The sequence below is a fragment of the Typopeltis vanoorti genome, chromosome 16 (assembly GCF_054136105.1).
Source record: "Typopeltis vanoorti isolate ZY-2024b chromosome 16, IOZ_Tvanoo_1.0, whole genome shotgun sequence".
Lineage (NCBI taxonomy): Eukaryota > Metazoa > Arthropoda > Arachnida > Uropygi > Thelyphonidae > Typopeltis > Typopeltis vanoorti.
In genome coordinates, this window is record NC_143564.1 from 73788026 (window position 1) to 73814903 (window position 26878).

Below are 26878 nucleotides of genomic sequence, written 5' to 3' on the forward strand. Positions count from 1 at the left end.
CCATAAGATGGATGAATTAGGTTTTCCTCATTAGTGTCAGCAGAATTCAGGACATGGTTCGCCAGAGAACTAACTCTTGTTCTGCCATATGTGACGTCTCTCTTTTATGTTCTTCAAGACTTATTTCGATGGATTTTTCCATCTGGCCAAAATAAGGTTTATTGCAGTTGTACCAAATTCAGTAAATGCTGGGATATTTGAACACATGCGAATGCCCAACAATGAGGAGATATGCAGAACAGCCTCAAATGTCAATACGCTAATGCTTTAGGGTATAGATTTTTTTATTCTTTCGCAATTTTTTGTCCGTTGTTCCCACTTATTGTGAGAACAACCTGAAGAATTCTAAGTAGACAAAACTAGTCGTGCTTAATTAAATCATATTTTTTACTTTTTATCTTTTGGCTTTCAGTCATTTAATCTTTTTAAAAAACATGTCTCTCAGCTGAGTAAATCCATTATGGCGCGTGCGCACACACACACACACACACTTGAATGTACATCATATATATGTACACTCAAGAAGTGTATGTATACATATATATATATATATATATATATATACACACACACACATTTCTAAGGTATATGTATAAAAAATAAAATCTGTATAATACTGGTTTAAATATTTCTATAGCGTGATGATATTGCAGTAATTGGTCATCATTATTCATGGGAATTAATGCTCTGAAGAAATTCTATGAACATGGAAACTGCAAATATGAGATTTGTCACTCATGGTATAACAGAAGTTTTGTCCCAAAGTATAAAATTTAATAGAAAAACTAGGCCTAAATTTGTAACTATTTGTGTATTATATGTATAGCTAAATATGCATGGTTTTTAATTAAAAATAATAAATATATATAGTCACCCTCGATTTACATCTGCTTGAAGATATGTTCAACTATACTTTCAAACAAGATGCAAGTGAGCATAAAGTAAAAAAGGTTTCTATTTAGCAACAGTGCATCATGCTCAGTGGTAACAGCACATTCAGCGTCATGTGTCTTCAACAGTTCCTCTCTTGATTTTGTGAAGCAGGTTATTTGTGTATTAAATTTAACAACATTAAATATTTCGTGATATTTTGTGCAACATGGCCCCTACACACCCAATCAAAAAACCAAGCGAAGAATCACAGAAAAAGAGGCAAGCAATTGATCTTGAAATGAAGTTGCAAGATATAAAGCAACATGAAGCTGGTAAGCCTGTCAATGTGATGGCACATGACTTCGGACGGTCTCATTCTGCTTCCATTATATCGATGATAGTGACAAAGCAACAACAACAAGGTCCTATTGGTGATATGGGAAAGTTACTTGCATCATGGATAGAAGATCTGAACTAAAAGCGCATATCCCTTAGCACTAGGACCATAACAGGGCCCAATTATGACTAGGAATTCAATGCTTCTTCCGGTTGGTTATTGAGATTTCACCATACAATGTGAAAATGTATCGTGAATCTGTGAGTGCCAATGAGAAGGCTGTCAGAGAGTTTGTAAAGAAATTGGATCAAATTATTATGGAGGAAAATTATTCCACAGCAAATATTTAATATGGATGAGACCTTCTTGTTTTGGAAAAAAATGCCAGAGCAGATAGTCATCCACAAAAAGCTAAAATTTATACCTGGTTTCAAAGCTATTAAAGACCATATTACGATTCTATTAAGGGGGGGGGGAGTAATGTGGGTGGATATAAACCAAAACCATTTGTGATATGGCACAGTGAGAATCCACAAGTCCTCAAAAACACTGGGAAGCATACTCTTCTAGTTCATTATCAGAGCAATAAGAAGTCGTGGATGACTCAAAAATTGTTTGGGGATGCCTTAATCAAATGTTATGCGAGTGAAATGGAAAACTATTGTGTGATGGAAAATGAAGAATTAAAATTTTATTAATTCTAGATAATGCTCCAGGTCATCCACCTTACATCAGTGATCTTCACTCCAAGATCAAGATCATGTTTCTCCCTCCAAACACTACTTCACTGATCCAACTGATGGATCAGGGAGTTCTTGCAGTATTTAAGGCTTATTATCTACAGAGAACTTTTTCACAAGCCATTTCTACCACTGAAGGAAATGATCAGACTCTCATGCAATTCTGGAAAGCATTCAATATTTATCATGCTATTAAAAATATTGCTATGGCTTGGGAAGAAGTGACCTCTCAATGTATGAGTGGCATATAAAAAAATACATTAAAAAGTTTTGTGCATGATTTTAGACGTTTTGAAAATTGAGTGAAGAAATAGTAGGCCTAGCAAACAATCTGAATCTCAAAGTGAATGATGACGACATAGTTCAACTCATAGAAAGTGCCCCTAAGGAGTTGACCACAAAGAATTGGTTGAACTGGAGGAACAACATGTTTCAGAAGAGAAAGAACGAGAAAAGGAAGAGAGAAAAGAGATAATGCTTCTAACATTATCTCTTCTTAAGAAAATGCGACATTCTCAAAATGGCTGAAGACATGGGCCCCAATGTTGAATGCTACTTATTAGTAGAAAGGAAAGTACATGATACATTTGTTTGATATAAACAAATTTATGATGAAAAGAAGAAGAGAATAAGCAAAGAATACTGCAGATAACTAAGCATAGTCTTAATCTAATGTCTAATCCCCCCCCCCACCATCTGCACTAGTTAGGTATTCACAGGTATAACGAATCAATGTACATGAGTTGATATTTGAGACCATCAACCCAGTTGTATTATTATATTTTGTATTCGATTAAATACATAATACCTTATAATATACATCAATTATAATATAATCATTAATTATAGCTAGATACTGACTATGTGAAGTAGATTTATAAAGAAAATGCTGCAGAAAAGAGTAGAGATTTGTACTTATAATCAAAAAATAAGAAACTCAAAGTTTTAAGAACATATATGAAATAAATTTGCATTAGAAATATGAAAAATGTTGTATAGATATTTTTTTGCAATGGCATAAAAGCCTTAAAACAGTATTATTTTTAGCTGCTAAAAATAATACAATACTCTAATAATACATTTTAGAATATCATCCGTGATTATGAAAGTTATGTTTACCCTGCCGTGGTGAGTGTATCTGCTCTCTAGCCAAAAGGCTGCTGGTTCGAATCCCACCATAGACATGGATGTTTGTGATTGTCTTTGAAAATACTAGTGGTAGTGGATAGTAGATGGCATTGGTGTAGATGATAATGTGGTTTGCTGTAGTTGGTGGATTGAGTGGCAGAGACAGAGAGAGATGTAGAGTAGGTGCTCTCTCTCGACGAGTCTTTGGACCCCTTGGAAGTGTCACGTAATAATAAAATTTAGTACACATTCCTCTTACTATAACTTAAAGTAATAAGGGTTTGATTAGACTCTAGTATGCATGGGTATATAAACCAAACTATTGTGGATTTTACTAAATAGAAAGAGCTAGGAGCACTAAGTGTGGGTATATAGTTCCTCAGTGCTTCTTTGTGTTAAAAAAAACAACAGATGCTAGTACTGATTATATACTAACAGGGAAAAACTGATAATTAAAAAAAAAGGATATGAAAAGAAATTATTTACTTCATAGCATGATAATCATTTTGGAATAAGAACAAATATCTAAGTACTGCATATAAAGAATAAGTAAAACATATATGATAATTTTTTTAAAAAATTTTATACAGCAGATATGAAAAATTTTTATATGGCAAATATCTTAATAGATGTAGAGAAAAATGCAGATTTCAGTAAATAACTTGTTGCATGCCAGGTTAATGTGTAAAAAATTATTGAATATTTCTAAATGTTCTACATCCATATAACACATCACTGTAAATAAGATCTCAGTATGCCATACCATTGTGTACATCCTCCTGTTATATTTGAATGAGCTTGATTTGCTCAAAGTATTTTATTCCTAACTGTAATATTCATCTTATATATTAAAGACAGTCATGGAGTGAGATAACAATATATGTAATTTTATTTTAGTTGGTTAGAATGTTTCAGACTCGTATCCTTGATGATACACTGACTTCAGGATCCACATGTTGTGTTTAAAAGAATGAAGCTCAATGATAAAAAATTAAAATATTTACTGTAAACATATAATTATATACAATAGATAATATATAAATGAGCTCAATAATATTCTCTCATACTCTGATTTTCACAGTTAAATTCAATACTGAGAAATAACATGAAATACTTTACAAGACAAACTGAATATAGCATTCAGCTAAAAGTTCTGTAGTCTCACTTGGCCATATGGAAATTTCCATTGCAGCATTTATTTTATCACAGTTCAATGCATCTTCGTGTAATTTTTTGTTCACTCATTCATTCTATCTCTTAAATTCCTTAAAGATATTAGGTAAAGATCTCACTTGACCAATATACTTGAATATATCCTCCAGTTTCCTTAATGCATCTATCTTTCAATTTTTTTGAAGCAGGCATGAAGAATAATCATTCAAACAATACAAATATGTTAATTGAGCAGTTCCAAATGCATTTTCAATATAGGAACCTTTTACTGTAGATTCCTTATTACTCCTTTGAACATATATCACTTGCCTTTCATTAAGCACAAAACATTCTCATATACAAAAGCTGGATATATTATAATGTACTTCAAATATCAACTTCAGAGTTTCATATCCTTGGAGAGTAATTAAAGAATTAATTACTCTCCAAGATGCATATGAAAACTTTCCCTGAGATTAGGGAACTTAATTTGAAAGTTTATTAGACCTCTCATTGGCTCTCCTTTCTTGCTTCACTTCTCTTTACTTCCTAGCATCCTGTTACCCAGCAACAGATGTTCTAAAAAAAAAAACAACCACCAATGTGCATGTCCATTACAGAGATTCAAAGCAAAATGGCTGCCATTGCTAGAGTGCTCACAACTGTAACACAAACCTACAAATAATATACACTTATCATAATATAATAATATACTGCATTATTCCCTAAGGATTACAAAATATGGCAAGCAAGTTTACTACTTAATTACATTTAAGTCTCTTTTATTATCGCTACCACTTATTAATTGCAATATTAAATGTGAACAAATCACATATATACTGTATATTTTTAGATTACTTTATCATAAAACAAAAAGTATTCCTCATTAAATAAAGTTTCACTAACTAAGCATATATAAAAATGTAAAAAATGAACATAAGCAAAATATTTATACCCCCCCCCCCAAAAAAAAAAAAAAAACTGAGTTTCCTCTAATCATAACTTGAAGTGTTTAGTTAACTCCCCTCCCACAAACTCCCAGAGGTTCATGAACATAACTTTAGACAAATTCTGAACAATACAAGCTGGACACTGACATTTAACAGTTACTAAGCAAGATTTAAAATTTTTATTTTAAGAGCAATTAAAAATTAACATGCATACACATATATATGCTACCTGATTTTCAAACCTTAAGCTCTGCATATGATTGAGATAGTGATTACAATAAAACAGATATCGGTGTAGAGCAGCACGTGATTTTTCTTGGGCACTTCTAGCAGATTTACTATCTTCTTCTTCATAACGATTGCAGTTGTACCTATTCATACATAGGATTGGGTATAAGTTATATTTCAAAAAAAGCACCTAAAATAAAATTAAAAATTAAGTGAGCCAAGAAATGAAAAAGAGGAAGCTGGTGGCAATTTAGAAGCAGCTCATTAGCGAATGAGACTGCTTTAATTGTTGAGAATGTAAATTTGCCTCTAAAATTGCTATGTTATATTTAGCAATAATAGAAGACTGTTGAGTGGAGTAAAGGAAACTCGACTAATATTAAATCAAGTAAAACTATGTTTTATGGTATGAAATTTTAAGATCTGGGCTATTATACTAGCCACATGTCATTTTTATACATGAAATGACAGCATCTCTAGTGGAATGTAATTTTTCTACTGGAAAGCTCTTCGTGTTTGTTATATATATTATTTACTGCTTCTGCACTTTATGACTATTAATCCTTCAGTTATTCCTGCTCTGATGATGCTAAGTTTTGGCTAGGCAATAGTGTGATTCAAATTCAAATACAACAAAGTATTGTTGTATTTGATTTGTTGCATATGTTGGCTTGAAATGAAGATTAATATTTCAAAAAGTGAAATATTTCAACTGTTTTCCATTTCTAGAGAAAACAGATTTTCTCTCTCTCACACACACAGACAAAGAGAGAGATTAAATAGGTAGTTCAAGTTTTCCTTATATCTTAGCCACATGAGGAAGATGTTATCAATATTATTATTATTATTTCATTCTCCAGCAGACTCATACTAAATCTTAAGATCCTTAACACTCCCTGCATTAACAATAAATTAAGGTAATGTATTCCATTCACTCAAAATTCTCCATATAAAAAATCTACTCCTCTCACCCTGCTTCACTACACTCGCAGAACTTCCAGGGATAGTCTAGTTCTTTCCCTCTTGCTTTCTAATCTTTTATATCCCCTCTAGATTAATCCAATAAAATTCCCTAACTAATTTATATGTATCTATCCTATCACCTCTTTTCTCCTATCCACCAAACTCTGCAATACACATTTCATCAACCTCTCTAGACAGCCAGCATTCTATAGTCCTGACATTGCCTTAGTCACTTGTCTTTGACCCTCTTCGATGTTTCATGTCTTATTGAAAACCAAGTGATGACCAAATATGAGCACAATACTCCAATTGTGGTTTGACCAGTGCTTTATACAGTGGCACAGCCACCTCCTTATCCCTACATGTTAGAGTATTTCTTATCATAGCAGTACTACAATGTGCAGGGGTAAGGGATGATTTCTTTCCTGGGAATTATTCCAGGGTAAAGATATGTGCAATACATCTCTAATACAGAGACTTAGACCGTACTGCATGGCAAAGAGTCGCATCCTTCCAGAGGTGCCTCATTTTCACAGAACAGTGTGGATCTAGACTGGAAAGTCGAAAAATATTCCAGAGGAAGGCAATGGCAAACCACCTCTGTACCTTGCCAAGAACATTCCATGAACATGCCAAAAATGAAAAAGTATGATATGGTGCTGGATGGTAAGACCCCGGGCCTGAAGGCATCCAACATGCAACTGGGGAAGAACAGAGGGCTTCCACAAGTAGAACTAGTTTTTATGATGTGTTCAGGTCAAACCTGGAAGGAAGCTTGGTCACAGATGTTGCTGGTTGGAAAAGGGAGGTTCCCTGTTTCGCAAGAAACCACAGAATTAGAACTTGAAATATTAGAAGTATGAACCAAGGTAAGCTGGAAATAATAAAGATGGAAAGGGAGTGCAAGAAGCTGGATATATTCAGAATAAGTGAACTTAGATGGACAGGAATGGGCATGTTCAGTCAGGGTGTTAAGAATACCCTTTGGTTTAGGTATTCTTAACACCGCAGGGAAGAGACTAGTTGAGTTTTGTACAGAGAATTCTTTGTTTGTTGCTAACACCTGCTTTAAACAGCACAAAAGATGATTGTACATATGGATATCATCTGATGGACAATACAGAAATCAAATTGACTATATACTTGGACAAAGAAGCTGGACAAGTGCAATTCAGTCTGTCAAGACTTTTCCAGGTGCGGACTGTGGAACAGACCATGAGTTATTAGTGGCTACGATACATGTAAAATTATGGAAACTGAAAACAACACAAATGTCGATCAGATATGATCTTGGAAACATACCAGCTGAATACAATATTAGTATCCAGAACAGATTCTGTAAAACTAGATGTAGCTTAGAAATACCAAAGCACTTTACATCAATTTTCACAGAGGTCAAGTCTCATGAGAACTGTAACAAAAATAACCTTGTTTGTCTCTATGTATTCAATGTTTAATATTAATGTAAGTAACCCTATGGGAATTAATTGTATTTACTGTTTTTACTAAAGTTTCTAGAATGTCATAAAGGCAATGCTTTGCCATCGGAACTTTGTATATAGCTATGTATAAGAGCACAAGAAAGTTGTTTACGATTAAGTGTGTGAGGAAGTTGTTTGCGAGCTCTGCGCATAAACACCTTCAAAGTTGTATCAAAGAGATCCACTAGGTTCAGAAAAGTTTCAGCTGCCTGACAACACAAAAAAAAAAAGAGTGCACAGAGGAAAAGAAAGAACGGGTCGGCCTTGTCAAAAAGATCAAGGAGAAATGCCGATTTCTTTGGGCTTACAACCCTTGGTGCAAGGTCCTGAGATGACTAAATAAAGGGGCACTGAGCCGAACATCAGCAGGAGACGCAGTTGGAACCAGAGCGGAGGCGAGGTCCAGTTACCAAAAGGAGAGGCAAGGTCCAGTTATTGAAGGGAGAAAAGAGGCATAGTCATCAGAGTGGGCAGTCATTGGCAGCCAGCAGAGATCCAGAGGCAGTTGGATGTCTAATTGCTGAGGGAGATCAACTGAAGCCAAAAGCTGCAGAGCGACTTTCAAGCCTGAATGCTGAAGCCTGAACTTTTTGAGTACCGGGAATATTGCAGTCCAAGACCCACCAATATTCCAACAAAATGCCCCCTGAAGCAAAACTCTTCAGAGAAGCCTAAAATCCGAGATGGAAGAAAAGGCACAGAGATTTTTATGCAGGACTTCTGGAAGAGTGTGTGAAAAAAGCCTCTTCAAGTTGTTCTATCCTTTATTGTATATTCTTTTTGCAATCTAGGAGATATGTCATAGATGGACTGATACGAAATAGTATTAAGAAGTATCTATAAGAGAGTCCTCTGAGTTGTTATTAATTGAAATATAAATTGTAAGATAACTTGCCATGGCTAGCTAACCTCTTTGTGAGAAAATTAGTTTTGGTTGATTTAGTAAGCAGAGAATTAATAGAGTAATAATTGAATAGTCATTTAATATTGAAAGGGAAAATTTGTTTCTTTTTACCAGAAGTCTAAAGGATAGGTAGAGAGTAACCATCCCATCGCTTATTTAATGTACCTTGTTATTAATGTAAATACATGTGTTTAATTTATGTATCAATAGAGTGTCACATGTTACTTTATTTTACAATGCACTGTTTCTAAAAATATTCGGATCTGTGAGTGGGAAACAATTACGGCAACAAAAGTGTAGTTTAAGTACTTAAAAACGACTGTTTATGTAAACTTTGTTGAAGGAATTTATGCTAGTAAGAGAGAGAGAGAGAGAAATCTACCAGTCGTTTTACTGAGTCTTGTGCCGGTATAGAGATACTGGTGGCGCAGTCTAACAAATAAACATTCCAGTGTTCATAGGCATATGACTAGTAAAATACAAAAGGTGGATAAACATAGTATACAATGGAATAAGCAAGAAAGGCAGTAGAGAAAAAGTGCACACTACTAATTAGAATAAAGTTATTACAACAGTGCGGTAATCAATAGCCACCATTACAATGGCGTAGCCGTCGACAGGCTACACCACTGTAACTACCAATATAAGAAATAGTGGATTGGAACAGTTTTGTAAATAAAGAACAGGCAAATAAATAAAAAGTGTATATGTATATACATAGTGTAAGAAAATTTTTTAAGAACCATGAATGTGAATAGCGGTAACTCGGGAGCCCCTAGTACTAACACGATGGGGGATGTAGAATTCTTTAAGACAGTAAATCCTCACCTGATTATCGCTCAATTCTCTGGAAAGGACCACTGTTATACCCTGATAAGTTAGAATATTAAAATTCTTCTTATCACTGTCTAACAGAGCAAACACCCAATAAGAATCATAAAAATATGCTTGGTATCTAGGTATGAGTAAAGTTGAATACATTAATAAGAAAAGAAAAGAAAGAATTGTAAAGTAATGAGATGTTATTTACTTGGTATAAAAGAAAAGAATATGTAGGAAAAGTGTGCAAATATTATGTGTATAATTTAATACTCAATTAAGGGCGACATTATCTTTAGTATGAATTAACCTTTATTGTGAAAATAAGTGCAGGAACCAGACCAACATAATCTGGGTAAATGTAAGCTCGAAGTTCAGGGGGCAAAGCAGACAGCTGCCCCAAGCGGTCTCATGCTCGCGGAACATGATTAGAAGTAGCAGGAGACAGTCGGACAATATGAGGTCAGATACACGCGACGGCAAATTCTACGTGCCATGTGAACGGCCAAAGTTACGGTGATGGCCGTTAGGGAGGAAGTATAAAAGGGTTAGACCCCCCCCCTCTTGTTTTCTCAGTCTCACTGTGTGGTTGATCGGAGCTCTGGGTGCGGGGTCCATCGCTAGCAAGCGATCGAACAGTTTTCAGCTGGAAATCTAATCCCGAGATATGGCAGCAGGCTATGCCGCATGGAACGTACGTGTCCGGAATGCTGTGATAATAGAGGTCAAGGAGATGATTGTGTTCAATTAACAACAATTGGAAAAAGAGGAACAAAGGAGTATAGATAAGTAGACAATTTATTCTTTGTTATGTGTGTGAATCCAGAAATTAATATTGTGTAAAACTTTAATGACAAGAGACTCAGGGATAGCAACTAAAAGAGACTGTATGACAAAGGACTTGTTTGTAGTAGAAGATTATGAAAGGACAGGCACTGTATGAATCTGAATATTATGTGTAATTAAGAATGCTTAACAGGATTTGATTTATAGAGAAAAGGTTAACCGAGATTGTAAAGACTAAGATCATAGTGTAAGAAATATGTTTTGTATAGAGTAACTTAGATTGATTGAAATTTGATAGAGCTGTCTGTAGAAAGTATGAGTTATCAGATATGATTTATGCCTTAGCTAGAGTTTGAATGGAATCTTTTTACTTGTATTATTAGCAGTATGTATATTATGCTTAATAAACCTTGCTATTCTTTAACCAATTTTGTTTCTTTATGGAATTCGATGCACCACTTGTAAAAATTAGTTATGAATCTGAGCGGGGGGATTTATAGAAAATAATTCACGGTTACGATTGTATATCTTGTGTTATCTTTGTTCAATTCTTGCCAACTTCTTGATTAACATTCTAATTAATCTAAAGGTCCTAAGTGGCACAGTAGAAATAAATAAATTTTCTTAGGACTTAACGAGAAGTTGGTAATGAAGAGTCCGCTACATAGGTTTTTGCTCGACCCTCGGGCTATTCCTGTGTAACCCAGAGATACCATGTGCCACACACACATAGGCAAGACTTTAAGGAAACTCATAAAACATAAGATTTAAAGGAAGAGGAACACAACATCACGATGATGTGTTGTCCTTCAAGTTTGTAGAGGAGCTAAGGAATGCTGGAAACTGGTCAGACTTCCAGCTTCTAATAATTTTAAGGAATAAACTGATTGGCAGGACCAAGAATTTTTTGTATTCCTCTCACATACTGAGAGACACTTTGGAATACAATAAATTCAAGGATACTCTGATATCTCAGTTTTCCAAAGTTAAAATCGTGGGTCCGAACCTATGGAGGCTGCAAAAATGTAGACAAGAGAAAAAAGAATCTATCGCTGATTATTACAATAGGCTGCTCACCTTAGCTAATAGCTTGAGCATGTCCAATGATGAAAAGAGCCATTTTGACTGGCTGTCATCAACCAATTCAGGTTAGGAGTAAGAGAAAAATATAAAGAGACAGCATACAAAAGGAAAATAAACACCTTAGAAGAATGCTATCAGGCCATAAAAGAAAAAGAAGGAAGGCTAGGCGATCTTCATCCTGCATCTAGTGCTAGCCAGATACACAACATTACAGAGGTGTCAGATCCAAAGAGTGAGATTAACAAAGAGAAAAATCCAGGGAATCATAAAGCAAAAAGTAAAGACCAACAGAAGGGAGGAAAATAAGGCCACAGAAAATAATAACATAGACCACAACAGATTGAGTGTTGCAGAGTCTATTAACATGGAAGAAATACACTTTTATATCAAAAAAGAGGTAAGACTACAGCAGCCCTTGATGGAGAAACTTGACTCCATTCTAAACCAATTAGGGGAGTTCAAGAAAACCTCCAAAGAACAGCTGGGATCTGAACAAGAGTGTACTGAAAGGGAAAACAGGAGGAAAGTACCTCAGTGCTATAGATGCAATAAATTTGGGCACATTGCAAAAAATTGCTAGAGTAGTAGAAGAGACTCAAATAGAAGGATGTATTGGGAATCTAATATGGTAATAACTCACTGCCATCGCACACGAGGGGCAAAGAGAATGCAGAGAAACATTGGAAATCAGCATGAAGGATCTATGACTGTGATACAGGGAAAAATAAAAGGGATACAGTGCAAAATTTTGCTAGACACTGGTTCCCAGGTTTCTGTGATTACCTGGTCTTTATTTAGGAAGCTGAAATCCCGGGTGCCCAACCGTATCACTATGCTAAAAAGGCTGATCATATTAAATGGGATTGCGAACTCTTCTGTTCATGCCTCGGAGAAATTGAAGGTAAATATGTGGCTGCCTGGTTTTGAACCGACCATCTCACCAGAGCTTTTAATACTCCCAGAAACCCATAGAACTACGGAAAAAATAGTATACTTGGAACTGACTTATTAGAGAAACACAGATTCTCCTGTGATTTCTCTAAAAAGGAAATCTCCATGCGACATCAAAGAAAGATGAAAAGGGTATACAGACGCCCTTTACAGAAAGGACTCCAAAATTACTGAGAAATTTGAAGAGCAGGATTATACACAGAAGCCAGTATCAATGGAGAGTGAAGCAAGATGGGCACTCCAACAGCTATCCAGTAAGAAGGCACCAGGAGGAGATGAAATACCTATTGAGCTGCTCAAAGCCCTGGGAGAAGAGGAAGTTAAAATTTTAACAGCTCTATGTCAGCGAATTTAGATCACAACTAAATGGCATAGGGAATGGAAAAAATCAGTTTATATACCTTTATTGAAGAAAGGCAATCTAAGAGAGTACAAAAATTACAGAACTATAGCGCTGATTTCTCATGCAAGTAAAATCTTACTTAAGATCATTCAGAAAAGACTGGAACCATTCATGAAGAGAAAAATGCTAGATGAACAGGCAGGATTTCAAAAAGGCAGAGGAACAAGAGATCAAATCGCCAATGTGAGATGGATAATAAAAAGAGCACAGGAATATCAAAAGAATGCCTACCTTTGTTTCCTTGACTACAGCAAGGCTTTTGACTCTGTAGATCATGTGAAACTGTGGAATGTGTTAAGAACATTGGGAATCCCAGAGCATTTCATTATCCTTCTGAGGAATCTTTATTATAAACAAGAAGTTAAAGTTACTGTCCAAACAGATCTTGGAGAAACTGAGTATTTCACAATAGGTAAAGGGGTATGACAAGGATGTATTTTATCTCTGTATCTGTTTAACTTGTACAGCAAATACATTTTAAGAATGGCAGGGCTGGAGGAGTCTTCAGCTGGAATTAAAATTGGTGGAAGATATATTAATAATTTGAGGTATGCAGATGATACCACCTTGAGAGCAGAATGCAAAGAAGATTTGGATTAACTTATTATGAAAGTCAAAGAAGAAAGTGCTAAATGTGGTCTTTGAGGTAACTTAACCTCAAAAATACAAAAGTAATGGCAACATGTGAACTTAATGATTTTGAAGTAGATGGGGAGAAAATGGAAGCAGTTAACAATTTTGTGCTCCTAGGATCCTGAATTGATAAAGATGGTTATTGCACTGAAGAAGTTAGAAGAAGATTATTACTCAGAAAGAAAGCAATGACAAATTTAAGCAAGATCTTTAAAGATAAAGATATTAGAATCGCAACAAAACTCAGAATCGTGAAAGCAATGACATTCCCTGTGGTACTGTATGGATGTGAAAGTTGGACCCTGAGAAAGAGTGAAAGAAAGAAGATAAGATGCATTTGAATTATGGGTTTGGAGACACTTACTAAGAATACCATGGACTGTAAGGCAAACCAATAAATCAGTGATAGACAGAATAAAGCCAGATTGCTCCCCCGAAGCTATGATCATCAAGCAAAAATTGTCATACTTCAGACATATTATGCAAGCAAATGACAGTCTGGAGAAGATGATGATGCTTGCTAAAGTTGATGGAAGCAGGAGATAAGGAAGACAATTAGATGGGTGGATGGAGTTAAAGAAGCAACTGGAATGCACTTGGAAATTATGAAAGATATGGCCAGGGACAGATCTGAGTGGAGAGTGTATGTTCATGGAGTCACCAGGAGTCAAAAACAACTCGATGGAACATAACAGCAACGATGTGCAGTCTTTGCAACAATTGCAATATGCCTTCTAAACTTCAGTCTACTGTCAACTATCACTCCCAAATTTTGAATTTCATCCACTTCCCGCAGGAAGTGGATGAAATTCAAAATTTCTGCACTTCAAACTACAGCACCTTGCACTTGTTAATATTAAAACTGCAACACCACTCTTTTGTCCAAGTCAAAAGTCTATTCAAATCTTCCTGAAGGGAAGTAACATCAATGATAACAATGCTTGAATGCTAACAATGTCAAATATTACCAGCATTACTTATAATTCTCCCTAACTTTGCATCACCAGCAAACAGCTGAAGATCTCCATTCGGTGCACATGATATATCATTTACAAACAAGTTAAACAATAGGAACCCAAGAACAAAATCCTGGGACATGGCACTAGTTACTCTCCTTTTCTGAGGTATTACTCCATCATACACATAACAAATAATAAGAGTACATCTCTTTTTTAAGTGATGTACTCTTATTAGCTCAGCTCACACATTCTTGAATGCTAACAACGTCAAGTTTCTTTCTAATATCATCGTTTTTAATATGATTCTGCCATTGATGTGATTTGTTCAATCTACTAATTTTACTCAGAACTTTCATATCTGTCTCTAGTCTTTGATCAAGTGATTTATTTCTAACCAAACTCTCAGATAACTTAAAACTGGTTTGAACACTGTCCTGTATACTACTAGTTTTGTGTTTTTTCAACTGGCTAATAATTTATTCAACTGGCTCACTACCATACCAAAACTACTTATTTTGGTGTTTATATACATATTTAATTTGCATCTACACTAAAAACTGTCTAAATAGCTAAAATATTTTATTTGTTCTATAGGATTCCCATTGAGAGTGCACTTGAAATTTCCCATGTTCCTGCCAATTTTCATAGTTTGGGTTTTTTATTGCTTCATGCCAAATTTGTTATAGTTGTTATGTAGAGAATCCTGGAGACTTGCAATGGATGTGTTCAGATACATCTTCTACATAAAGCGAAGAGCTAAGTACTTGCTGGTATTGTTCAAAGAGCCAATCACCAATCCATCTAACTAATATGGAGTTAGATGTTAGTCTCAGCATCTTGTACACAAACTTATCATTTGGTAATCTATCAAACACATTTACAAAGTTGTTCAAGAACATCATTGTATATGATTCTCCATTATCTAACACACTTGTTACCTTATCATAAAATGCAAGAAAATTACTTGCATTTTATGATAAATTAAATAAGATTTACTCTTTACAAATCCATGTGGACCATATTAAAGAATACTACGTCCATCTGCCCAATCTTCTATTCCTAACCAATCTGTCCAACACCTTGACCACAATTGCAGTTATTCAGACTGATCTATAATTGGAAAATTCTGTCCTAGAACAATGCTTGTGGAGTGGTAGTATTTTGCCTTTTTTCCACTCCTTAGGAAACTCACCCACTGTAAAAATTTCATTAAATAACAAAGGTCAAGGGCATAGCTAACTGTTGTGCACATTCCTTAAGGATATGCACCAATATGTCATCCATTCCCACAGTCTTAGTAGCATCTATTCCAATCAACACCTGATACACCTCAGATTCTTTCACTTCCAATTCTCTTAATACTTGCCTCTCTTCTATATATATTGCATGGCATAATTTACACCTCATCATTTACGCATGATATATGCTGATAAAGTGCCTATCAATAATTTCACTATATTATTCACAGTAAAGGTCACTCTGCTGCCATGACTATCATCCACCAATGTCAACCTGCAATAATTCTTCTTTCTCTTGTTTGTCATATAGTGGTAGAATTCCGGTGAATTAACCTTGGCCTGCCCAGCTAATCTCCTCTCATACTGCACCTTTTCTTTCTTTATCATGCTCGTTACCTTCCTAGCCTGCACTTTACACTCTTGATACACTTTATATTCTTCATGGATCTGATCATTACCAACAGTCTTGCACTTCCTCCATAGCACTGTCTTTTCCAACACAGTTTGCTTGATTTCACTGTTGTCCATTTCATACTCACTTAACCCTTGGTATGCAGTTATACATTCTGTGTTCTCTCCAGAAATTTTTACCAGCCGGGTGGAACGAAGCATTAGCTGGAAGTACGAACGTTTTCAATGAGTTAAGAAAGACCCTTTTTCATAACAAATTAAAATAGTAATTTTATTAGAAATTACTTCGAACAAGGATAATATTTTATATAGTAATTATAACAAACAAGACTAGGATTTTTCTTGTTTTTTCATTACTTAATTCTCATTAAGTAATGAAAAACTTTGTAATGCTCACAACTTAAAATTCTGTACATTAATTCTTCTCTTCTTCTTCTTAGAAGTCCAATTGTCAGCAGCTTTTTTGTAATTAAAATCTGTTGGATCTGGTCCCTCCGGTGAAATCAGCATCAGATTTAGAGTGTTCTGACTAACGCGATTACTCATACAGATTTTTAACCTTTTTAATGCAGAGAAACCTCTTTCAGATTCAGTGGTGCTCACATGTATGGCCAGTCCAACAGCAGCTAGTTTTGCTAAATTTGGAATTTAGCAAAACTAGCTGTATTTCATCAGTATTTGTCTTGGATCTAGATTTTTGTATGACTGTCCATTAATCATTTTTGATGCAACTGCCCATTCTAGTTTAGTATACTTTCATAGCAGGACTTCCATTTCTAGAATAATAATCAAAAAGAATCTCAGAAGCCTCTCGTTGATCATGACTTTCTGCATTGAAAAGTCTTGAAAAGCAGGAAATGATTGGCATATCTGGAAATCTAAGTGTTTAATAACTGTGTCTATGTATTTATCAAATATTGTAGTCTTAAACATAAAACATTTGATTCTGAATGATCAATGTGAAGGTCTGACCATTCACCTGAAAGATGCTGATGAAGATTTTGAAAATGACTGCCAGGAGTGTTTTTCAATACCATGATGGATAGTTTTCTGGATTCTAAGACTGGCTCTATTTCAGTTAAGTCAACATCTTGGCTATGCCATGATCTAGACAAGTTAGATAAATGCAGTAAGACATTTGAACGTATCATTTGTGAAGCTACGAAATTGTATGTTGTGATTTATTTACTTAAATCTTCAGCTGTGATATCATTTTGTTTGGTGGCCTCTCTTTCCAATGCAGCTAACACTCACCATGCATTCTCTTAGAGACTGTATTGCACAATTATGAGACAGCCATCTAGTGTCACTAGCCATTTTAAGTTTAATCTAGGGACTGTTCAGCATATTTTGGATTTGGGTTAAACCAGCTATCCTGACTGAGGAATTTTGGAAGAAGAAAAACAACTGCCTTAAGGTATCATTAAACATGACTAAATAAGGCACTTCAGCAGCTGCTTGGGCACTAGCAAGAGCCAGTTGGTGGTTTACACAATGACAGCTGACCATGAGTCCATCTGTTTTATCTTTGAGCAGTTTTGCAACTCCCTTTTGGTTTCCATTTATGACAGCTGTTCCATCAGATCCTTGGCCCACCAGATTACAACTTTTTAAGCCTAGACTGTCAAGGGTTTCAATTACTTTCTTAGTTATATTCTCAGCTTTGCCATGAATGATATTGCAAGTTGATACAAAACTAACCCTGACCTCTTTTCTAAGTTGATAAACATATTTAATGTACACAATCAGCTTTTTAACCCCTCCATGTGGGGCACCTGTTTGTGGTGGAGGAACCTCCCAGTAATGGTACTGCCCCTTTTCATTCTTCCTCTTTTTCTTTGCTTTTCTTCCCGTATTCTTTGCTCTACTTCTCCTGAGTCTTTTTCATTATCCTTTTTCCAGACCACCATCACTGGGATCCAACGCCCTGTTGCTGTGTTTGCCATGCGGTGCGGCCCGTGGACATCCGGAAAGGGGGATCCTGGTAGTCTTGCACTACTTTGGCCCCTGCTTCGGCAAGACGGGTGGTCCTGGATTGCCCAGCCAGGATCAATCGGCTAGTGGGCTTGCCTACAAGAGTCAACGGTGTTGCAGTAAGTCGCTCACCCCATGGTCTGGGGTCGGGATCCTGGACCTGCTGCAGTGCCGGTATAGCATCCAGGGTAGCCCTGACATTCCACTCCTGAGTGCGGTCTTTGCTTGCCGGGTAGTGGGTGTCCATGTGTGGCTCCGTGGTGGGTGAGGAGCTCTGGTGCTGAATTAAAAATTCCTTAAATATGAATTTTTCATCCTCAAATGTTTCAGAGACCCTAACAAAGTCCCAACCAAGTACTGATAATATAGACATAGCATATGGAAACAGATGTAAGAAACAAAAGATATTGGATACTAACATAAATGTACTAACCTTTTTAATCATTCATGCAACAGGTGAAAAACCAATTGGGAAAATGTCACCTTTCTTTATCCAAAAAGGTTTAGAAAGACTGGCAGGATCTCCCAAAACTGTCAAGAAATTGCATTCTGGTGATATCCTTGTGGAAACAATGTGCAAACAACATTCTGAGAAACTATTGAGAGCAATGACAATGGGTGGAATACAAATTGCAGTAACACCTCACAGAACACTCAATTCCAGTAGAGGAGTGATATCAGAATGGGATCTTCTTGATGTTCCTGATGAGGAGATATGTTCAGAGCTTAAAGATCAAGGAGTAATGGGTGTGAGGCGTATTCCGATATGTAGGGATGGTCGCCTGGTCTCAACCAAGAACACCATCCTTACTTTTGATACACCTAGGCCTCCGATATCTGTAAAAGCAGGGTATCTCAGCTGTCCTGTTAGAATGTACATCCCTAACCTGCTGAGATGCTTTAAATGTCAAAGATATGGACATGCCCAAACTGCATGTTGTGGTAGTAAAGAACATGATAATAAATCTTGCTGTGAAGAAAAAGCTAAATGTGTCAACTGTCAGGGAGATCATCCAGCACACTCTCATACATGTCAGAAATGGAAAGATGAAAAAGAGATACAAAAAATTAAAACATAACATATCAGGATACAAAAAGAAAGTTGGCCACTATTACACTGTTCTATGATCCTCTTATGCTGAAAAAGTAACAATTAATTCTGCCATTTGATAATTTCACCATACCTGAACTTTACGATCGCAAGTGCTTCTCTGTTGAGCACATTAATCACAAGACCTATGGCCTTACTCCAGAGACAACTTCAAAAATGGTCCCATTCGATGAAAACTCATCTGTCAAAAAAATTATGGTGGAGACTTCACTCAAAGATAAACCACCAGACACTCGCACAGAAAAAATGGATACCTCAATACCCATTGAAAGAAAAAACTAGCATACCAACTGACCCTAACACATTTGATGTTTTGAACACTCTACCAGAGGAAGAGATGGACACTGGCCGTTCATACTTCCCTAAAACAGTGGATAAATATAAATATGACAAAGGTAAGCCCTCAACCTCTCGAAAACCAGACAAGTCAATAAAATCAAGACAATAGGAAAATTTTTACAATGGAACTGTTGTGGGATCTGCCAGAATATTGACGATATCAAGAGATGTTGTTGCAGAAACACAAACCTTTCTGTTTCTGTCTACAGGAAACTTACTTAAGACCCAATGAGGACCGGACCTTTAGGAATTTCACTGTTGTACGTAACTAGAGATGGTCCTGCTCATGGAGGAGTAGCTATCCTAGTGGGCAGTCATATTCCTTTCCATCAGATCCAACTTAATACTTCTCTGGAAGCAGTAGCGATTCGTTTCTCTGTGGGATTTCTTATTAGAGTATGTTCAATTTATTTACCACCAAATGCTGAGTTAAATGAAATTGATCTTGATAACCTTATCTCGCAACTGCCTGAACCCATACTTTTGATGGGTGACTTTAATGGTCACGATACTCTATGGGGTGATGCCAACACTAATAGACGAGGTCAAACCATTGAAAAAATTCTTGATAATAATAACCTTTCCCTTCTAAATAATAAGCTTAAAAAGAAACCCGCTCATATTCTGCAATTGATCTTACAATCTGTTCCCCTTCCATTCTTCCACTGCTCATGTGGGATGTTGAAGAGAACATATATGGAAGTGATCGCTTTCCTGTTCTTTGTACAATGTCTTCACAGGAACCAAGTTCACCAACACAGATACCTATATGGAAAATGGACCAGGCTGACTGGAACACTTTCTCTCATCTTGCAAAATTTAATGCTGATGCCATTAGTCAAACAACTATCAATGAAGCTGCAAAATATATAACAGAATGCATTGTCCGGGCAGCAACAACCTCCATCCCAAAAACATCATCTCAATTTCCAGTCTATCCAAAGCCTTGGTGGAACCCAGAATATCAGGCAGCCAAAAATGATCAACACAGAGCATGAAGCATATTTCGTAGATACCCCACCACATCAAATAACTTTCAAGCATGCTTGAGCCATAGCACGTTATGTAAGACGTCAAAGTCAAAAACAATCATGGATCCAATTTACTATATCAATTAATCAAGCGACCAGTGCAAAAACTGTATGGGATAAAATCCGGAAAATGAAAGGCAGATATAGTACACATTGTTTGTCCACCTTAGACTATAATGGAAGTGTTCTTGTTGATCCCAAAGCTATTGCAGATACTTTGGGAAACTTTTGCTAAAATCTCAGCCACAGCTTCATATTCTCCGGAATTTTTAATACTGAAAGAGCAGCAAGAAAAACAAAGGCTTACTTTTTCTACCAACATTCTTCAGCCATATAATCAGTCATTTGTCAAGGAGGAACTATAAAGAGCTCTCCTACAATCTCACCCTAGTGCAGTAGGACCTGATGACATCCATTATGAAATGATAAAACATCTACCATCATCTTCTATGGATCTTCTTCTCTTATTATACAATAGAATACTTGCAGAGGAAGAGTTTCCAAATTCTTGGCATAAGTCAATTGTCATTGCTATCCCAAAAACCAGGAAAAGATCCAACACAAGCAAATAATTATCGACCCATTGCTCTGACCAGCTGTCTTTGTAAGATACTAGAGAAAATTTAACTACTAATATGCATCTTGTATTTGATGCCAAAGATAGAAACACCTTTAGATCATCAGCATGGCAAACAGAGTCTAATCCGGAATTATGTTTTGTTTCAATAAACACAGAAGGGCAACCATTACCAGCAAGATGATATGTACTTTCTAACTTCCCACACAGTCAACATCGACCGGCGTTACTGGAAATTGGTATGACACTACCTATAGCAAGATCCTTTCCATGACCGTGTTGGAATTTTAAAAAAGCAAATTGGAGAAATTTTGCGAATGAATTGGATAAATGTGTTCGTTGGATACCCTGCTAGAGTTGCAGAGTACAAGAGGTTTGTAGGAGCAATCATATCAACTGCGAAAAAATATATCCCTAGAGGTTACAGAAAAGATTATATCCTCGGATGGAATGAAGAGAGTGAACATCTCTACAGAGAGTTCCTGAAAAGTGAAGATCCTGAAATAGCAGATGATTTACTACATAGCCTGAACTCATCTCGAAAAACAAAATGGATTGATACGGTTGAAAAGCTTGACTTCAAACGGTCAAGTAGAAAAGCTTGGAATCTTCTCCAACAACTAATCTACCTAAAAGAAAAAGCACAATTATCTCCCCTGAGAAAATAGCTAATCGTATCGTTAATATGTCAAGGGCACCTAGGGACTGTGAACATACGTGAAGGAGCCTGAACTCATCTCGAAAAACAAAATGGATTGATATGGTTGAAAACCTTGACTTCAAACGGTCAAGTAGAAAAACTTGGAATCTTCTCCAACAACTAATCTACCCAAAAGAAAAAGCACAATTATCTCTCCTGAGAAAATAGCTAATCATATCGTTAATATGTCAAGGGCACCTAGGGACCGTGAACATACCAAGAAAGTTAAGAAAGAACTTAGAGCTTTAAAAATAAATGCCCCTGCTTTCTCACAATATGCCTCAATCTTCACTATAGATGAAGTAAAAGCCGTCATAAAAGATATCAAAGCAGACAAGGCCCTAGGCTTCGAATGTGTTCATCCTGAATTTCTGATTAATAGCAGGCCAAATACTATAAAATGGCTCTGTGAATTCTTTTCTGATATATTATTGACTGGCTGACTACCTAGCCAGTTTAAGAAGTCAAAAATAGTTGCTATTCTTAAACCTGGAAAACCACCCCAGGAGACAAAAAGTTACTATTGCTTTATTGAGTTGCACCTATAAAATGTTAGAATGCCTTCTGTACAACAGATTGTCCATACCAATTATGCAGCATGGCCCGACTGAACAAGCTGGTGTTAGAAAAAAACATGGTTGCTGTGATCAAGTGCTCACTTTAACATCATACATAGAAGCTGGGTTTCAGAAGCAAGAAAAAACATCAGCTGACTTCTTGGACCTAACAGCAGCCTATGATACAGTATGGCATGAAGGACTTATATACAAATTTCTTAGCAGTGTCCCATTAAACGGACTGCACACTTAATTTCCTCCATGCTCACTGAACGTTTCTTTCAAGTTATATTAGGAAATAAAATATCCCGACAATGAAAACTTAATAATGGTCTTCCACAAGGGTTAGTATTGGCACCCTTACTTTATAACCTATACACACATGACTTGCCTGCTACCATCTCACGCAAGTTCTGTTATGCTGATGGCACTGTAATTGCCATTCGACACAAAAATATGAGTCAGGCTGAAGACGTACTTACAAAAGATCTGAAAACAATAGGTGAATATTGCAAAAAATGGAGGCTTCAGCTCAATCCAGACAAAACAGAAGTATCAAGCTTTCACCTTAATAATCACATGGCAGATGTCACTTTACATATCTTCTTTGAAGGATGTTTACTACGACACAATAAGTTTCCAAAGTACTTGGGCGTGACCCTGGACCGCATGCTCTCTTACAAGCAACACCTAACAAACGTTTCTGCTAAGTTAAGAACCCGTAACAACATAATACAAAAACTAATAGGCACGACAAGGGGAGCAACAGTTGATAATCTGCGGATTACGGCTCTTGGTCTAGTTTTCTCTGTTGCCGAATATTGCACACCAGTGTGGCTAAATAGCACACATGCTAAACTTGTTGATAGCCAACTAAATAATACAATGAGACTGATTTCTGGCACAATTAAATCAATGCCCACACATTGGCTTCCAGCTCTTAGTAACATTGTTCCACTGAATCTACGCAGGACCAAGGCTCTCTTACAGGAGTATAAGAAAATCTTGGAGAACACAGCCCTACCAATACATTTAGATCTCCCAGACTTCAGTGTATGACAATTGAGATCAAGACATCCACCACTACAATTAGTCCAACTACTACTATAATCTAACTTTGGCCTGAAGCAAAAGTGGCAAGAGCAGTGGGAGAGCCAGACAGATGATATCACAAAATTTTCTCTCAAATTTACAAGAAAGTTTTGATGCTTGCTCACATCTCCCAAGAAAATCCTGGAATAGAAAATGAACTGGTCATGGTGTATGTGTGGACATGCTTTTTAAATGGGGTAAACGACCATCCCCGCATTGTGATTGTGGAGCTCAGAGACAAACTGTGAACCATATTGTGACTCAGTGTTATCTCAGAGCATATTCAGGAGACAAATTGGACTTTTTAAGTGCTACACCCGAAGCTATGAACTATCTGACCAATATGGATGTAACCTTTTAATTTTATTGGTTTTTAAAATGACTTTTGACTTTTAATTTTATATGTTTTTAAAGTGACAGTGTATTGTACTCCATGTTTGATATTCATGCCATACGAATAAATAAATAAACTAGAGAAAATGGATAATGCCAGACTTCTCTAGTATTTGGAAAGCAACAGTCTTCTCTCCAATACACAATGTGGTTTCTGTGGACATTGATCAACTTTAGACCATTTAGTTCAGTTAGAAACTTGTATAAGAGATGCAGTTCTGAAGTGAGAACATCTAGTCTCGGGGTTTTTTTTTGACATGAAAAAAGTTTATGACACAGTCTGGAGATATGGCATATTAAAAGACCTCTATAACCTAGGTCTCAAAGGACACCTCCCTATATTTATTAAAAAATTTAATAAAAACTTAGAAGGACTAGCCATGGGCAGCCCCTTATCACCACCATGTGTGGACTTGTTTATGGAAAAATTTGAAAATGATATTTTCTCTAACATTTCGCCCAAACCTTCGATTTGGTGGAGATACGTGGATGACATCTTCATCCTTTGGAAAGATAATATGAAAAACCTACTTGTGTTTCTTAATAAAATCAACTCACTACACAATAAGATCAAATTTACTATGGAACTTGAAAAGAATAAAGAACTACCCTTTCTGGACATACTGGTTAAGAGACAAGATAACAATTTCCAACTTTCCATCTACAAGAAACCCATGGATACAGGAAGATATCTACAATATTTGTCAAACCATCATAAGTCACAGAAACAGAGCATAATGCACATGCTACGCAATAGAGCCCAAAAGTTTATTTCAAAAGAAGATGTACAGTTAGAACTGTCTCAAATCGTGAATACTGTATCTCTTAATGGTTACCCTACAAACATTTAAAAAAAATTACTCTTTTAAAAATAACCTTCAACAACGTGAAACAGTGTCCCAATATATGTCCACAGCAGTCATACCATATGTTAGTACAGTGTCCATGAAATTAGCAAGTATGTTAAAAGATCATAACATCAGAGTGGTTTTCAAACCAACTACCATGATCAGACAGATCTTAAGATCACCTAAAGATAAGATCTAATTTTTTAAATAACCAGGAGTGTATGAAATTCCATGGACGCGTGGCCTTTCCTATATTGGGCAAACTTCTAGAAGTCCTGAAATAAGACAGAAAGAACATGTGGGGGATGTCAATCACAACAGAATCATTACATCAGGTTTAGCTCATCATTTTTCAACTTCCAACCACATTATAGACTGGAAAAACAGCTCTATGCCTTACATCAAAGATGACTATAGACACCGAACTTTCAAAGAAGCAGCAGTAGTACTACACACAGGCAATAATTTAAATAGAAATCAGGGTATTATTCTTAAAGATATATGGAAAAACCTCATCTATTCTCTCAGCTCAACAGAACTACAATTAGCAAAAAAACCATGTGACGCATAGTCATGTGCTTGATACTGACTGAAGCATCCGAACGCATACACGCCACACCACACGAAATATCAAATGGAGCTGCTTGACAGTTACTACCGTTTCTGTATTCATTTAATTGTTTGCATTTGTATTCACACAGTTACAGCCTTGAGAAAGCTAGTCAGCAGCTAGTGAAACTGGTTGGCTATTTCTATGATCTTTATTTAAAAAGCTTATGGTCTCATTACAATAAAGTTATAAGTTTTAATATATTTAGACCAAATATGAACAATTTAACTTTACAGATCTTGCACTATTCTTTGAGGTATAATGTGCATTTTTATCAATGTTAAGATGTTCTAAGTAGGAACAGCCCATAGCCTTGCAATGCTCAAGCAATTTTTCAAATAATGTAGTATGTGGTAACTTATTTTTCGCTAACCAATACATAGATCTTAAAGCTCCCAGAAAAGCATTTCTTTGCAAGTTATTCAAAATTGAAATTGATTTTTCAATTTGACCTATTCCAGTTTCTTCTAGTATATGTTTTTCAATTATATTTGAACAAGAATCAGTGTGTAACTTGCTTTGTTCATGGTCAACCAAGCTTTCTTTTCAAAGTCTTGTACATGACATAGTTACCCAAGTCACTTCCTTGTTTTTATGGGTAATCTCTTTCTGCATTTCATACATGTGGAACACATCATTCCATTAACTTTCACCACTAACCAATGGAACTTTTTAAACCACTCACTGTTAATACCCGATAAGTAGAGTTTAGATGCGTGCTTTACATTTGAAATGACTCTGCAGAAATCGACGATTCTGTTGTTGGTGTCTTAGCTACTGTGCTTATTTTTTCGTTACTTCGCTACTATGCTCGGTTTCATCTTTCTTAAAATAACTTAAGCGTGAGGTTTTCTGACTTGACTTTTTACTCATTATGGGGTAATTTAATAAATGCAAAATATTATTGTTATTAAATTAATCAGAACAAATAACTGAAAGTAATACCCGAAACACATAATGCGTGTTATGTCACAATTTTACTATTTATAAGTATTAATTACTAGGAATGGGAATTGGTATCACTCGAGACTGACGTCATAATCCTCGAGAATTCCCTGAGATCACAACTATATTTGAAGCATAGGTCTATTACAAAATAAAATAAAATATTAAATACAGTAATACCCCAACTTACGTGAATCTGGAGTTACGTGGTTTTTTTATGTGTATGTATTCCCGTCCCTCCAGTCATATCTTTCCGACAGCAGCCGCATTCGCCAGTGTCACACATGCTGTGAACAAGCACTGACGTGTTTCACATGGTCTCCATTCATACATGATTTTTATAGTCCACAAATCTTGCGATTGTTTAATTTTATGTTCTTGATAAAAATTTTATCACATAAAAAATAATAATGTCATCCAAAAGAAGCAAGTCCCATTCTTCTACAGCTAGCAAGAAAAGAAAAACATTGACTTTAGAAACAACATTATTAAGGATTTTGAAGGCGGAATGAAAATTTGTGAGCTAGCAAAGAAGTTCGATCTACAGGAATCCACAGTAAGAACAATCATAAAAGATAATGAAAGAATTCTCGCTGCTGTGAAAAATGCCTAATCATTGAATTCAAGCATAATTCATAAACATCATGGGATTATTGGTGAGA

At 36.0% G+C, this 26878-nt stretch overlaps 1 protein-coding gene across 1 annotated transcript in view; it reads right to left on the reverse strand.

Moving 5' to 3' along the window:
* Positions 1–26878, reverse strand: part of LOC150098132 (E3 ubiquitin-protein ligase arih1-like) — a 214068-nt gene that overhangs the window by 58943 nt on the left and 128247 nt on the right. Inside the window, exon 11 of the mRNA XM_090406578.1 lies at positions 5410–5551. Within this exon, the coding sequence (XP_090262704.1) occupies positions 5410–5551 (142 nt within the window). The remainder of the gene's footprint in view (positions 1–5409; positions 5552–26878) is intronic.